The sequence below is a fragment of the Pipra filicauda genome, unplaced genomic scaffold (assembly GCF_003945595.2).
Source record: "Pipra filicauda isolate LSUMZ 115617 unplaced genomic scaffold, ASM394559v2 scaffold114_size2234877_pilon, whole genome shotgun sequence".
Lineage (NCBI taxonomy): Eukaryota > Metazoa > Chordata > Aves > Passeriformes > Pipridae > Pipra > Pipra filicauda.
Window position 1 is genome coordinate 323,882 of NW_024103596.1, and position 16,542 is coordinate 340,423.

Consider the following 16,542-nt stretch of genomic DNA (forward strand, 5'->3'; position numbering starts at 1 on the left):
TATTTGAAGCCTTTCCATGAGTTGTTTTTTTCCCCCCTGTCTAGAATCTCTTAAATTGATGGCTTCACAAACCTTGGGGCAGGGTCTTCAGGTTTTGAAGACAGAAACAAGTTGTAGAAATAGAGGGACAATGTCTGCTACCTGTCCTAATGCTGTCTGAGCCTGTGAGGTTAGTGGCAGTGATGAAAACGTAGTACTTGATTTATAGAATATAAAATCATAGAATGTCCTGAGATGGAAGGGACACACAAGGATCATTGAAGTCCATTTAAAAGAGTACCTGGCATTTGCAGCACAGCCCAAGGCCCTGTAATTCCACTGCTATTATTATTGGAATTATTATTGTTGTTATTAGGTTAGAGTCTCATTGTTTTTCATAGCTGAGGACATGAACTCCCTGAAGACTAACTCTGGGACTGTTGGTGTACTGGTGAATGTGATACAGACTTTTCATCTGCGCAGGAACAGCCACACAGAGGGAAGAATGAATTTCCTGGTGGCTGCAATTAGCAAACTTATTCACAATTGCATGACTGCCTCCCACCCAAAACCCTCACTGGCAGAACTCGCTCCCTACAGAGCAGAATTAGTAGTGCCATGGAATATCCTGTTGAAATGCTGAATTTTGCCGCACTTTACCAAACACTACTTGTTTTGGAGAGTTGAGGATGGGGTCTCCAGGCCTGCTGCACCCTTTGTAGGATATCTGTGGGTGGCTCCTGCTTTTCCTCTTTGCTCTGTTGGAGTCTGTGCTGACTGTCTCCTCTCCCTTGTCCTTGCAGGGCGTACATGAGCGTGAAGGAGCTGAAGGAGGCACTGCAGCTCAACAGCACCCACTTCCTCAACGTTTACTTTGCCAGCTCCGTGAGGGAAGAGTTGGCTGGTGCTGCCACTTGGCCATGGGATAAAGAGGCCCTTAGTCACCTGGGTAAGTAAGTTATCCCACTCATGGGGTCTCAGGATTGTTGGTTTTCCTCTTTCTCTATTCACTTGACAAAGAGGTGTGTGTGATGTGGCTCAACATTGAGGATGCTTAATAAGAAGGTCATAATAAGAGGCTCTGAGTGTACCAATAGCTGCTGCTGTAAGGAAAGGAGCTGCTGTTCCATGTTCATATGGATAAGATTATACACTAAAAAGGTACTTCCAGGTTATGAGAAACTTCTAACAGTGAAGGCAGTGAGGCAGTGGGACAGAGACAGTAGAACTGCAGGTTCACCATCAGTACAGGCTCTGCAGAGAGCTTTAAACTCGTATTTGGCTTCTCTGGGACCTTCCAGGTCTGTCTTCTAGGATTCTGGAGACAGCGAAGTTGGCTTTTGCAGCATGTAATAACGAACAGATAAACCAGGAGTGTCAGTGTTTTGAGAGCTGAGACTCCAGATTTGAGCTACTCCAGGGCTGACCAGGCAGCCAGCATTGGCCACTTCTGAATCCAGCTGCAAGTGTGAGGATGCCTATCAAATTTTACCATGTTTTTATAACTTGGCTTACTACCTGCTGGAGGCAAGGTTCTCCTTGGCTTCAGTGGATTCAAGGCAGACCCTTAAGGTCACCAGTCCTCGTAGGCTACAAAATAGCCAGAATGACAGCTGGTTGCCTAGAATGTGGCTGTATTGTGTGTTTTCTGCTATTTCTGCTGTTTCGTTTTCCTGCCTCTCCCTTCACCTCTTCAATGTCGGAGTTTTCTGGCAAAGCCCTTTACACTTTGCAGTCAAAATGTCTAAAGTGTTTCTCAATAAGTAACTGGAAATAATTACTCCTGACACCTGCACAGCAGACCTAGACCTTCTGCTTTTACAAGTGCGTGGTGTTCAACCCTTAAAAGTTTTACACTGCTGTTAAAGACCTGTTTTAAAGTGCCTTTTTGCCAGTTTCCCTCCCTCAATGAGTTTCAGGGCTGTTTTTTCGATAGTGCATTGCCACAGCCATTTGTTGAGGAAGGCAGATCTCCATGAAATTTATTCTTCCAGAAATCACTTCCAAGGCTCAGCTTGACAATCATCTGACTGCAGCAAGTGCTTCAGCCACACATGTTCTCTTCAGACCCCTCCCAATGGCTCACAAGGAGCTGTACAGAGGGGTAGTTGGGGTGACTGGTCTCATCAGAGGGTTCATTCAGCTCCAGTCTCAGAGCTTGTGTCCAGCCAGGGACACGAGAGGTGGTACCACGGTGGAAATGTTGGATCAGGGAGTTTCAGGGGAAAAGGAGTGTTGTCTTGGCTCTGGTGCCAGAGCTGTGAAGTATGAAGCTGGATCTGAACCTCTTTGGGGCTCTGGCACAGACTGAAGACTTTGGTTCGAGGCTGTCCTTGGTTTTAGCTTTAATGAGCTCGAGAGGGTGGGTGGTGGACTCTGTTCTCCATAAACAGTGAGCTCCACCACATCATCATGTATTTGGTACCATGCACAATGTATATTAATGTCCAGCAAAACAAAACTTAGGGCTGAGGAGGCCATGAATATGTGCCTGCTGACAAAATCTCTCACAAAAGGCTACTGGATAATCTGAGTAGATGTGAAAGCACAGCAGTGAGGAAAGAGCAAGGAAAGCTTTGGTAGCAGTGAATAGCAGTTTGAGAAAAATTCCTGAGCTTTAAGGACCTAAGAGTGGCCAGGGGTGGAGACAGATCTATGCACAAGAGAGAGGTCTGTCTCCAAAAGGACACACTCCTTCCCTTGCACTGAATCATGCTAATCTCCTGTCCATCCTGACCTTAAAATATTAAGGTCAGCACACAATCCCTGCTTCCCCCTTGCCAGTGGCTGCTCCCATGCAGCAGAAATGCCACGCTGATTTTTCCCTCCACGCCTACAGACCCTTTCATGCTTTGGTTCCCTGCATGAATCAAATTGGTTCCTCAAGTTTGACTTGACTTCTCCAAGAGGACAAACTGCTTCTTGACTCCAGAGAGCTTTGGTCAGATTTTGCTCTCTTTGTTTCCCTGAACTGGACTTTCTTAGATGTTTTCAAGAGAAGCTCCGTGAGACTTTTTGCTCTCTGATTGCCTTCCCTTCTTCTATTTTAACACTTTGCTTCAGGCCAAAGATCATTAAACTTACTGTTTCCAAACTGCTCTCTGTCAGTTCTTCTCAAGAAGTTGTTTAATATGCCATCTGGACTTTGACCTCCTTAGAAAATATTCTTTCATAACCTTTGAGTGTGTTTTTCAAGAGGGTCCTCCTCACCTTCCCGTCGGCATCCTCACCTTCAGTGAACTTTGTTTTTCACCCCCTTCTCTTCATGATGCTCATTTGGGGCTACCAGAAGTTATGTGACCATTCCTGTGCTGATGACTTACAGTTCTATTGCTCTCCTCCAGATTTTTTTTTTCCTGAGTAAATTTGATTTTCAGGCAGCCTTTTTGAAGGCTTAGGTTTGGTTTACCAATAATACAGCCAACAGCAACTACTTTCATTGAAGCATAAAAGATAATTACTGACTTGGAGAGGGTGAAATGGTGTATGAAATTTCTATAGACAGTGTTTCAGCTGCTGTGGAGCTCCTAGACAGAGACAGCTTGCAGCCAGCCAGCAGCAGAGGTAGAAAGTCTCAGGTCTATTTGCACCACTCCCTGTGACCATACTGTCTGTCTCAGTCTTTCCACCATAATCACAATGAGTTCCTCTCAAATTCAGAGTTCTTGGAGTCTGGAGTGAGTTTTCTGAGAACTTAGAAGTAAATCTTTTTTAACTACAAGACAGAAGAAATCAAAGAACTTCCTTTAAAACACCCCGAGCTTTCCGTGGTGGAAAGCCTTGTTCAGAAGCCCCAGCAACATAATAATGCAGATGCTTTAAACTTCATGTGTAGCTGCATGTGAACTGCATAAACATGGTCGAAGGGCAGGGGAATTGTGAACAGTTGATGTTATAAATACTTTCTGCAGTTATATAAGCTGGGGCCAGCTCATATATCTGGCAGAGGTCGGTGGATCCTGAAGGAGGGCCAGCCCTTCCATCAAAGGTACCTCAGGCAATGGCCATCTTCCTGTCTGACTAACTGTCATGCGCTCGTTCCATCCGTGGCTGTGACTCAGTGTTTGGGGAGCACTGGCCCCGCCACGCAGGTTCAGCTTTGTGGTTTGCTGTTTAAAGGTCCCGTGGTTGCTTGAGAATGTCCTCTGGGACAGCCCTGACACAGGAACAGGTTGGCTTCTTGGGAGCTGGCATGGACCAGAGTCCTTCAGCATCGCTGCTGATCATGGCTAGAGGCAGAGTCTGCCCTGGGAGTGTGAGCCTCCAGGGCTGTGTGAGGAGAAGTGGGGCCCACACCAGTGCTAATCATTCATTGGACTTGTGGACTGGGCATCTTTTGTTCCTTGATCAGAGTGGGGGCTTGGCCTTGGGGACGTTACGAGCTCTGCAGCTGGTAGGTCTGGTCTGGAGGGACGAGGTGTTGTGAGGTCAGAACTGAGGTTTTCCAGCTGTCTGGACTTGTTCGGGTGAGCAAGTCCAAAGAAGTCTCTGGTTCACTTGCCTTGGAGTGTTGGACCCCCTTTATATCACAGGGATATTGAAGATTTTAGCTTTGTTGTGTGAATGCTGACCTTGGGAACCTCCTTGAGCTGGTTCTCAGGCACTTAAAGCCCAGTTTAGCCCATCTCTCAGGGCAGGAGGAGGCAGAGGTGAGAAGGAATGCCTGATCCACAGAGGAGAGAGAGGGGAGGCTCGTCCCGTCAGGATGTTATGAACTCTTCCACATCTTGCCCTCACAGCCAGGATCCTGCAGAGGGGAAATAGAACTTCCTGGTCCAAAGCTGGGAGCTCTCCCAGCTCATCAGGAAGCTGTGGGGACAGGGAATGAAGGGATAGGGATGTTCTGGAAGGCAGGCAGGGTTCTCATGCTGTTTCTAATCCTGCCATTTAATTAGCTGTTAAAAAAAGTACTCAAAATATGATCATCTTTGTGGAGTGTGGGGGAGGAATGAAATAGGGGAAGCCAGCAGAGAGGAGGGGAGGGACAGGGTATCCCAGCCTTGGCATCCCTTCCCTGTGAGAGTTTTCTCCCTCCCTGTACCGGAATCCCATTTATTCCACGCCTGGGAAGAGTGTTGGGTTTCTGCTGGGAGGAGGCTGCTTGGTCACAAGGCCCCCCGTGCCCTGGTGCTCAGCCCCTTTCCCTGTGGTTAGAGCTGCAGGATGTGTGCAGGGCTTTCACATCCCATTTACTTGTTTATGAACACTGTTTTCTTTCTGTGTGCACATTCCTCCTTTCAGACCTTTGGGCAGGCAGCCCCCTGCCTTGCTCAGGCTTGGGTTTGGCTGCAGAGATGCCTTTTCTTTCTATTCTCTCTTCTCTCATGCCCTGGTTTGATTCAAATGAGAAGCAGCTTTTTTTTTTTTCTTTTTTTATGTGCCCACTGGGCTCTCCATCAGTGGGATGCCCTTTGCTATCTATAGCCTTTACCAGGGTGGTGATTGAGAGGGGGATGGCTTCCAAAACCTGATGGTTGACAGGCCAAAACATGAAGGTCCCAAAAGGATTTTTCAACCTCTCTACCTTCTTGTAGCCCATCTCCAGGCAGCTAAAGGGTCAAGAGCTGACTGATGGGATGCAAAGTCCTTTGCTCTGTTGTCTTACAACTAGAGAGAAAGGGAATGCAGCTACTCTGTGACCCAGCCTTTGCCTCAAGCCCTGGGCAGAAGATCCTCACTGTGGGAAGGAAGAGCAATAAACATGAATTTTGAGCTAAGAAGTGGTGCCTCTTGACAGGTCAGTGGTGTCTCTCAGCCCTGCCATGGGCCACACACGCAGGATGCTCCACTGAAGATGCCACCCTTATTTCTTCACCCTCTCACGACCCTGCTGCGAGGGCTCGAGAGAATTGTTGATGGGCATCTCTGAAGGTCCCTTTCCAGCCCCAAATGCAGTGTTCACCCAGCATGGCTCCCCTAGAGCAGTCACAGGCCTGCTGGTGTCCTGCCAGGGACACAGTGCTCCGAAGAAAACCCTCTCTGGGAAGGAATGCCCTGTACTCGAGGACATGAGGTATTCCGGTAGCGCACGGAGCTGATTTCAGGCAGCCTCTGTGGCTGGAGACAGGATCACGCCGTGGCCCCCTGCCAGCTCTAGCTTTGCTGGCAGGGGCAGTGATCATCAGCAGAGATGCAGTGGCAGAGGGCTCTGCCGTGAGGTAGCTGGCACAGTAAATCCCCCAGGGCCCTGCAACGGAGGGAGCAAGCGGTGCCAGAGCCAACTATTCGCCACGCTGCCATCCAAGCTGTCTGGGTTAAAAGTGGTTGTGTAAAAACAGCCTCCCAAGCCACGGAGGTGTTGCCTGGAGTCAGCCTGGCACATGCTGGGGTCTGCTTTTAGCCCACTTGTCTTGCTGATACTCCCCAGCCCTTGTTCCTCTGCTGTAAAGCAGCATGGAAAAGTGGATGGAGCATGAAAATGAGAGGAGAAAAAGGGAAGAAAGGGAGAGCGAAAAGCCTCAAAGCAGGGAGAAAAATGCAGAGATTTCAAAGATATTTTAATCTGGATGAAAGAAAGGAGGCAAATAAAAGGAGGCCAGAGAAGTAAATTTTTTTTGTTCTTGAGCATCTTCTGTGGACAGTTTCCCGGCAGATGTGGCACAGAGCTGTCAGTGCAGAGTGTGCATGCCAGATCAGGAGCTGGAGAGGCTGGCAGTGAGCAAAGGGAAGGCTCTGCTCCTAATGGCTTTCATCAGCATCCTTCATCCTTGCTCTTCCCATCAGACAGGCCCGCAGGAGAGGAAAAGCGACTTGTCCTGCAGCCACGGGGAGATTTAGGGCAGTATCGTCATGGGTCCTGCCCGGCTCTGTGCTGTTGCTGTCAGTGTGAGGTGGAAGTGCTGGGCAGTTTCTGGAGGACTTCTTCTGTGCCCATGCCCCGATATCTTTGACAGCTGAACCTGCGTCAGGCTGGCTTGGAGAAGAACTGCCCCCTTTGTGCCCCCTGGAGTCAGGGGCTGGGGTGGCCCAGTGAAGAGGAGTGGGTTTGTGAGGGCTGGAGGGATCCTGCCTGGTTCATTTGGTCTACCTTACCACACACAGATCCCTCTGAATGGGATGATAGGATCTTCACAATCTGTGTTTTGGGAAATCCCACTCTGAAATACACTACATTTGTGTCAGGTTTGTGGTAGAAGTTTAGTGGATTGCAACAGAACCTCATGAGAGATTTAGTTTACTCCTCAGGGTCTGGTTTGGAGGTTGAAGCAATAGATCACGGATGATTTCTCAGCCTGGGCCAGAGGCAGTTCATTGGAATCTCCATATGGACTTGTGCTGAAGGTGGCTTCCAGTTGGCGCAGCCAAGTGTGTCAGGACTTCAGCACCTCATTGTTCTCACTTGCCAAGGGGACTGGCATGCCAAAGCCACCTGTCTAGGCCAGGGAAGAACTTCTGGCCTCTGGTTCAAAAGACGATCCCTTTAAAGTTGCATCATGGCTCATTTTGGTGCCCTGGCTCCAAACCTCATTTGGAGTTGTAAGTGTCATCCAAAGCAGATGCTGAATTATAAATATGCAAAAAGACACCGAGGGAAATGGTAGCTGAAATGATTGAAGGTGTGGAGGGGGGAATAATGTGGTCAGAAGGGGAAGAAAAACCACCTACCCCACTCCAAGAGGGCAAATGAGCCTCATCCCATCCTACAAGAGGCTGAATACATCCATCTTCAGGCGTACATCTGGCACCTTGTCTGTGACCTGGATGCATAATGAGAGGAGTTTTGCCTCTCACAGGTGAGTAATGGCAGCTGATAGTCTCTGTACTTGCAATTCCAGGTGGAGTTGTCCTCAACCCTGCCTACTACGGCATGCAGGGCCACACCAACACCATGATCCATGAGGTGGGACACGTCCTGGGGCTGTACCACGTCTTTAAGGGAGTGAGCGAGCGGGAATCCTGCGATGATCCCTGCAGGGAGACAACTCCGTCTATGGAGACGGGAGACCTCTGTGCTGACACTGCCCCCACCCCAAAGAGCAAACTCTGCCGGGATCCAGACCCTGCCAACGACACCTGCGGCCAGACACACTTCACAGGGACACCCTTCAACAACTACATGAGTTACACAGGTAACGAGTAATCGTCGTGAGGGGTTGTGAGGGCTCACCTTCCTTCAAACGTGGGTTTTCCTCCCTTCCACCTCCATCAGGAGTCCCTTTCCCTATTCCCTAACCTATGTAGCCCCTCCTGGTGCCCTGGGATGTGGCAGGCAGTGCTTGCAGTGGCTTCTTAACCCCTTTCTTGCTTCAGGCTATTTCTGTCCGTCCCTCCCTCCCTGCCCGTGGGTCATTGGCAGTGCAGCAAGGCTGTTCTTGTCTGCGTGGTGTTGTGCCTTTATTCTCCAGTCCTGAAGCTGCTGCTACTATTATTATCATTATTATCATTATTATCATTATTATTATTATCATTATTATCATTCTGAACCCTTTTGGCTTGGTTCCCAAGGGCATGCTGCAGAGAGCGCTGCTGTTCCTCCCGGCATCCCAGGAGGACCACAGCCTGAGGAGCAATTCCATGTCCCCTTGCTCGACCCACGGCCAGCCCCAGGCGGGCGGTGGCCCTTCCCAGGTGTCGGAGCCAGCCGAGCTGGTGCTGGGCAGGTGCAGGGTTGTGGAGCTGCTGAGGCAGTGCCATCTTGTGGCTTTGGGGACACACGACACCAGAGAGCCCCGGCGGGAGAGACACCACGTGCTGGTGCCTCCCAGCTCTCCCTAGAAGTCCCCCCGAACGGTTTGGCCGTGAAGAAGGTGCATCTTGCCGCGTCCGACTGGCTGATCCCCACCACCCTCAGCCTGGGCTGTCTTTCCCCCCAGATGATGACTGCACCAACTCCTTCACCCCCAACCAAGTGGCCCGGATGCATTGCTACTTGGACCTGGTGTACCAGCGCTGGGGGCACGGCAAGAAGCCGGCGCCCATCCCGATCCCTCCCATGGTCACGGGGCAGACGCAGGACTCCCTCAGCATCTACTGGCTGCCTCCCATCAGCGGTGTCATCCACGAGAGGTGAGGGATCTGCTGTCACAGTGGTCTTGGGATTGCACAGGAGCCTGCTGGAAGGGACAAGGGACCCTCTCTGGTGTGGACCCCCCACCCCTCTCCCCCTCGGTCGTCTCCAGCAGAGCCCTCAGACACAGGAGCCAGGCTGCTGCCGTGGCCCCGCTGGCAGATGGGCTCTCCCGCAAGCTTTCCGCTGTCGGGGTGCCGGGAGGGGAAGCCAAAGAGCATCAGGAGGCAAAGCCAGCTCTTAAACCCCAGAGTGCAATCGGGGAATGAAAAATGAGCTTCATTTAGCACTTATTGTATAAAGTAGCTATTTACCAGGAGGAAATGCAGCCCTGTGGTTAAGGCAGGGAGCTCGAACCGCAAGAGCTGGGTTTCGTTTCCAGCGCTGTCACGGACTCGCAGTGCAGCGAACTGGGGGTAAGGCAGGAAACTTTTCAAACCGGAGAAGCGGTGCCAAGGAACTAGAGTTGTTTGGCCGCTGAGCAGTGCGTGGCCACGACTGTTGGGTGGCTGTCTGTCTTCTCCCCCATACCTGGGAGCCACCAAAACTTGGATACGCCACCAGTGCCTTTGTTCAGCAGCCCCTCTTACTAAAACATTTTGGTTTTCACCAGGCTTTAGGTGGTGGGACCACATTTTTTTTTTTTCTTATAGGACCATTAGCACATACTAAAGAGCTCTTGAATTTGTTTTGAAGCTGTTTCACAAGGCTGTCTCTTGTAATTAAAAGGCAAGTGCTGTTTGATGGCAGCTGGGACACTCCTGGGTCAGTGTTTGCTGCCTTTTCAAAGAGCTGCTGCTCTCCACAATGGCCCTTTTGCTCAGGGATAACAAGGGCACATGCATATCACCCCAGGCATGAGGGGCTCTGAGTACTGGGTGGCCTCTAGTGATCCAAACAAATTGCTTTGGTGGGGAATTAAGTGGTTTGGAAGCAGGAAAACATGACTCTAGAAGGGAGGCACTGGGTCCTTCGACCGTCCTGAGTTCTCATTTATAAGTGGTTCAGCAGCTGATCTGTGGTGAGGGGTCTGCATCCCCTGAGATGAACTGGTCAAGGAAAGGGCTGAGGCAGGCCCTCATCACAGAAAAATACCTTTTTCTTTCCTGGAGAGCACAGTGGGACAACCTTTAATTGACATATTTGTGACTGATTTGTATTACAGTAGTGCTGAAAACCTGACTCCGGGTTTAGCAGAGACAACCCCAAGAGCACCCACCCAACTCCAGAGGCACTGCCCTGGGAAGTGTGGGATCTCTTAGTTCTGATTGGTGAGTGGGGGACAGGTTATTCATCCCAGACTACACAGTGAGCATGGAGAAGAGGAGGGATTAAATCCAACCTCCTATGGCCACTCTTATTTCCCTGTCTTTGAAGAAGTTTATTCCAAGCCAGGATGACATGCCCAGGGGTTCTCTGAGAGCTTAGCTTTGCTTTTCCAAGTTCCCATCTGATCCCACCCGGACAAAGGTGGATGGAAAATTGACTGGTCACGATTAGACATGCCAGTGTGTGTCTCCTGTCAGCAGGGAGCAGGACACGCTCTGTGACAGCTGTGCAGAGGATGGCACCTTCCGTCAGTATGTGCACGAGGCCTCTTCCCCTCGGGTCTGCGACTCCTCCGGCTACTGGACCCCAGAGGAAGCAGAAGGTAATTTTCTCCCCTCTTTTCCTCTCTGTGAATCCCCAGACAGAGGTGAGATCCTGTTGGGACAAGGAAAAGAATCTCTTTTTGTTTTAGAGAATCAGTTGTCTTCCCTCTGTGGGGGCTCTGTAGTGCGGGAAGGACATCTTGGTGCCCAGGAGATACCTGGAAATGGCCAGCTGGCTTTGGACAAACCAACTGACACCCCAATATCAACCCAAATAATTGTTCAGACAGGTGTTCTTGAGAGATACTGGCCAAAAGGAGGGGCATTTCACTGACATAAGTCTTAAAACATAGATCTTGGGACCTCATTCAAAACCTCAGGGGCTTTGGTGCAGCTTTGTCCAAGGAGAGCAAGAGAAGCTCTGTGCTGATCCCACTGAGTCTCTGCTGAGCCCTGGGCAGTCTGAGTTGGATGCCATTCCTCCCTGGCAAGGTGAACAGCAGCAGGGTGTTACAACTTGTGCTGAGATCCAGATATTGGTTTAGAGACCCACCTTGTGGGCATGGTGGTGGCTGTCAAGGTCACACAGCTGTCACAGGAGCTGTTGGGCTTTTCATGCTGCCTGAACTCCTCCAAGAGCAAGGCAGAGGAGGCAGGAGACCAGGTGAAATGATCCTGTGGGCTGTGTGTGGTGCATGTGCTGCTGTTGATCCTCTGGCTCCCCGTGCTTCTGGTTGTTCTGTGCATCTGCAGTAAGCCTGTGTTTGTTCTGGTGAAAAAGAGAGGTTTTATGGTTTCTTAGAAACTTTTAGACTTGTATTAAGTGGATGCAGGCTTTGAATTGGTGCTGGGCCCTAAGAAATGCTTCCAATGGTTAATGAAGACCAGGGTATTTTTACTACAGGAGAATATGATGCTTTCTGAGTCTGAAAGCCCAACACTACATATCTTTTGCTGAGTGCTAATCCACCATCAGTGGAGGCAGGCTGGGGGGTCTGAGGTCAGCCTGGGCACTCTTCTGGAGGTGTTGGTGGGAGAACAGCCTTCCAGACCTGCTTCCCTGCTTTGGACCTGGTCTGTCCCTGTCTCTGACTTGTTTCCAGCATGTGCCTGTGGAAAGCTTCAGTCTCTGCTCTGCCTGGAGCATTCAGGTGCCCTTGGCAAGCTTTCTACACCCATGAGACTACAGGAGGCAAGAAACCTCATGTCCCCCAGCTGTGTCCAGGCCGTCCCTAGAGCCTGACACTGCATCCAGCTGCGGCGTGGATACCGCTGTCCCTGTTTGAGAGGGCTGTGAGACACCAGATGCACCAAGCCTTGTGCTTTGTAAGCATGTACCCGGGAGCTGGGAGACCAGTGGTGCTTATTGCTTTCCAGGGTGTTAGGGCAGATGCCACCAGCTCTGGGATGTGACCATAGTAGGTGTGAAGAGATGTGTAAGCACCTACAGAGAGGATTGTGCCTTTGGGTCCTCTGTGAGGTCAGCTGTCCCCTGCTTCTCACCAGCCTCCTCCTTGTTGCTTCTGCCCAGGCCCCCCGGATGTGGATCAGCCCTGTGGGCCCAGCCTGCAGGCCTGGAGTCCAGAGCTCCACCTGTCTGACATGAACATGACGGTGCCGTGTCCCCAGCCCGACGGCTGCATCCTGGAGCTCCGCTTCCTGCACCCCGTCTACCCCGACTCCCTCACCCTCTGGACCACGTACCTCTCCACGGGCTCTCCCAAGGCGCTGTCTGACATTGAAATCCTGACAGAGCAGGGGGAGTCCATCCACCTGGGACCCCTGGACACCTTCTGCGATGTCCCCTTTACCGTGAAGCTCAACATCCCCAAAAAGATGTCCGGAGTCAAAATCTACACCTTTGACGAGAGGATGGAGATCGACACGGCCCTGCTGACCTCCATGCCCCACAGCTCCCTCTGCTCCTCCTGCAGGCTGGTGCAGTACCGGCTCCTGCGGGACCCCCCGTTTGCAGGCGGGTCCCCCGCTGCCCCCGTGCAGCTGCATCGCCAGTTCATCGACACGTGAGTGATGAGCCTGCTCCATCCTTGGGCTCAGGGCCTGGCTGGGACAGGTCTGATGCCCTCAGGTCACACCTCTTTAAATCCTTGGAGGGTTTTGCTTGTGTTTTGGGATTTATTTTTTTTTTTCCCCCTTCTCTGGGGATTACCACATCCAGTGCTATTGAGGAAGCGTGTCGCAGACCCACCATGGCCCTTGCCCATGAGCCCAGGCTAACTAGAAGCAGCTTGTTCAACCCAGAAACATTTTCCCCAACAATACAATCACTAAAATTACATTTTCCCCATCAATACAACCAGTAAAATGACCTTTCCCACAACAATACAACCAATAAAATGATTACTTGAGATAATGTCACTTCTCCCCAGCTCAGACCCCTGAGAAACAGGCAGCAGACCCCTCTGCATGACCTGGAAGAGACCCTCTTCCCACAGTCTCTGCCTCTGGCAGAGTATGAAGACACATGTCCTACTGTGATGCTGCATGGACACGCACATGGTACCTGGAGTTGTGGTGAGCAAATCTGTTGCAGATGTTGCTGTTCCCTCAAGTTGTCTCTGTCCCTGCAGGGAAGTCACACCTGGGCACGTGTACCACTACCAGGTGCAGGTAGTCTCTGGGACAACCTTAGGAGAAGCCTCCCCACCGCTTGTCCATGTCCACGGAGCACCCTACTGTGGGGATGGGAAGGTGACCACGTAAGTCAAGCTCTCAGTGGAGGTTCTTTAAAGCTGCCAGGTTGTCCTGCCCCAGAGGGAAGCAGTGGGTTGGTCCTCCACCCACGGGTCCTTGGCTGAAGGTGCTGCACTGAATCCCTGCAGCAGACTGGGCTGCAGAGCTTGTGTTTCGTAAAAGGCTGTGTGCACAGGGGATGGTGTTTTTGAGGGGTCCAACCTGAACATCCTCTGTGCTCGACTGCAGTGCTTGAATTTTGGCCCGTCTGAGTGAACTGTCACAGAGGATCTGCCTTTGGAACTGGGCAGTATAACTTCCTACACAGGGCACAGGGTGATGGCCCTGCAGAAGTAAGTTCTGCAACAGGCACAGTCCCACGCAGTGTGGGATCTTTAGAGAGCTGTCTGCTCACTGCTCAGAGACCCCAAATGATGAGGGATGCACCATTTCTACACTGAGAGACTCCAGTCCTCTGCCTGAGGGTTAATTATGCCAAATTTCCATATGTAGCTTTTTCAGACTTTAACTTCCAGGTTATTCAGAATCACTTTCCCTTGAAAACAGTTTTCTTAGCAGTGTGAGAAAAGGGAGAGGAACCTTCTCTCCTTTCTCCTGCCTCTCCTTCTCCAGCTCCCACTGAAACACCAGTTCTGTCTCAGAACCTCCCACCCTCTCCAACACTTGCTTACTCCAGCAACAAACCTTCCTGATGCTTGGTTCTCTACTTCTTCTGTTCTCCCAATAGTTCTTGCCTCAAGTGTTACAGGAAAATCACAATATGGTCATGCCTTCTCCCATGTGCTGTGATTCAACCTCTCTTGATCACCTGGCAAGATGTTTTCTTTTTTCTACCTTATTCCACATATATACCTTATTCCACATTCCTCTTTTCCCTGCTTCTGCAGAATTGGAACCAATATATGGGATCCTCACTCATGACTGGGCAGAAGCACAGGAGTGTTGAGTGAAAGAGGGTGTTAATACATCTGTTGTCCCCTTAGGAGCCTGGGGGAGGAATGTGATGATGGGGACTTGCTGGATGGAGATGGCTGTTCCAGGAAGTGTAAAAAGGAAAAAGGCTTCAACTGTGTTGGTGAGTCCAAGTGGATTGAGACAGAGTTCCAAATGGATTGACTTCTTTTGAGGCAGGAGTCAAACCTGTACATTATTCACCCTGCTTCTTAGAGCAGAGGGTGATGCACCTCATCTCCACAAAGCCTGGGTTTGCAGTTGGACTGATCCACGGATCTTGTCAGGCCCTTGTGGTGGGAAAACCCCAGGCTAAACAGCCAGCAAAACTCCTGTAACAGGAGGAGGTGTGTGTGCCTGGAGCCTGGTTTGTGAACAGCTTCTCCCTGTTCTTCCTGCAGGGGAACCAAGCCTGTGCTACGTGCATGACGGGGACGGTGTGTGTGAGCCTTTCGAGAGGACAAGCAGCATCCTGGACTGTGGTCCCTACACTCCTGATGGATACCTGGATCTGTGGGCAGTGAGAGCCTATGCCTCCCATCAGGATGTGAAGTCCTGCCCTGCTTCCTTGGTCACTGGAGAGCCTGTTGTGAAGGTGAGTGAAGGCATGGTCAAAAAAAGTGTTTTCTAGCAAAGCCCATCCTGAGGAGGTCACTGCTGCAAGAGCACAAACAAAACCTTCAAAGTGGCTCTGGAAGCTTTAATTGATTACAATATTCCCACACAGGGACCCGGTGGATGACCTGGGCATTTCTCACACCCCTCCTTCATCAGTCCCTAAGCCCAGGAACTGCAGTTCATGGAGGGGTGTTTCATCAAGACAGGGAGCACCTCCCCTGTAACCACCCCCATCCCACCAACCAAGTGCACAACTTGGAGCATGTGACTTGTCCCACTGGTGGCTTTAAAAAAAAAAATCCTGTAAGTCTGATACCTTATAAGGTCAGGGCCTGAAAGGATGAAATCACACACACATCAGCATCTGTACTGCTCTCAAGCCCTCTGATCTGAAGCCAAGGAAAAATCAATGGGAGAGTTCCCATCTTTCATATGGGCTTTGGAGCAGAGCCTGGAGGGGATTTTGCCTGATTGGCATTAACGTGGTGTGTAATGTTCTTTCCTAGCAGGCTGAAGAAGGGCAAGAAATATGTAAAGAGATTGTATTTAGTCCTTTATACGTGTGTTTCTACCGATGCAATGTAAGGAACAGTGATGAGAACCTGCAGTGTGATTAAGTTTTCCAGATGTACATGTCTAATGAGATGCTTTGGGCTCCAGTGTCTGCTTCTCTATAATGACACATGTGTCTCCAAGGTTTTGTCTGCCAGGCCTATGGGAATGTCTGGAATACCCTGGTATTCAGGCAAATTAATCACACCATTGTATCTCGAGCACAGCCAAAATCAGGATGCTCTGGTCCTACCTACCAGTTCACAGCTTGGCTCATTATTTCTTACTCGGTCCCACAGACACCGTGAGGTGCTTAAACAGCATGTTTACAGCACTCCAAAATGTCAAGGGCCTCCTGTGCACATGTGTGGGCAGTGAGGTGTGCCTTAGGAAATCACATCCTAACTCTCTTCATGCTGGAAACCACCTTGGGATCCTTCTCAATGGTTGTTGAGGGTTCCCTGGGGTTCTGTAGGTGCTGTTTTTCTCTCTCTTTCCTTGCAACTTTCTGAGTTGAAATAAATCTCTCATTTCAGGTATGTAAATCCCACCTTCACGATGTGCCAAAGGACCTTTTGCAGGCTGCTTGGTTCCCATGTGCTCCCAGCCAAGAGAATGCTCAGGATCCAGATGAGGAAAAGACGCCCTTGGGTGATGAGGGAGTTTGGCTCAAGGTAAGTGAGGATGTGTGATCAGGCACAGAGGATTTTTTTGTCTTTATCCAGCACTTTGGTGACAAACCCCATCCTTTTCTGTCCTGTAGGAGCTACAGCAACCTTAAAAAATACTCAGATAGGCCTCTTTGCAAAAACCAAATGCCTGTGCATGGGTTTTTTGTAGTTGTCTCCTTCTCACTGTGAACAGCAGACCCATCCTGGGGCAGATTGCCAGAAGGACAGTGCATGAAACCAAAATCCCACAGAAATGCCTCGAGGCTGAGAAACAACTTGCTCCTGTCTCTCTCCCCTGCATTCAAGCAGTGCTTTAACACCTGCAAAAGGAGGGCACAGGATGTGTTTCAAGTCCTTGTTACCTTTGTCCCCCATGGCTGTGAAGAGCAGAAGAGGGTATGTGGATATGCTCTGTCATCCTGAGGGGTCCAGCTGTGGCACACAGGTCCTTCTGATA

The 16,542-nt window shown here is 50.4% G+C and overlaps 1 protein-coding gene across 1 annotated transcript in view; it reads left to right on the forward strand.

Annotated features, from left to right (window-relative positions):
- Window positions 1-16,542, forward strand: part of PAPPA2 (pappalysin 2) — a 90,123-nt gene that overhangs the window by 26,484 nt on the left and 47,097 nt on the right. Inside the window, exons 3-11 of the mRNA XM_039383991.1 lie at window positions 783-928; window positions 7,755-8,048; window positions 8,793-8,985; window positions 10,516-10,637; window positions 12,110-12,602; window positions 13,170-13,298; window positions 14,277-14,368; window positions 14,646-14,839; window positions 15,951-16,088. Coding sequence (XP_039239925.1) covers window positions 783-928; window positions 7,755-8,048; window positions 8,793-8,985; window positions 10,516-10,637; window positions 12,110-12,602; window positions 13,170-13,298; window positions 14,277-14,368; window positions 14,646-14,839; window positions 15,951-16,088 — 1,801 coding nt within the window. The remainder of the gene's footprint in view (window positions 1-782; window positions 929-7,754; window positions 8,049-8,792; window positions 8,986-10,515; window positions 10,638-12,109; window positions 12,603-13,169; window positions 13,299-14,276; window positions 14,369-14,645; window positions 14,840-15,950; window positions 16,089-16,542) is intronic.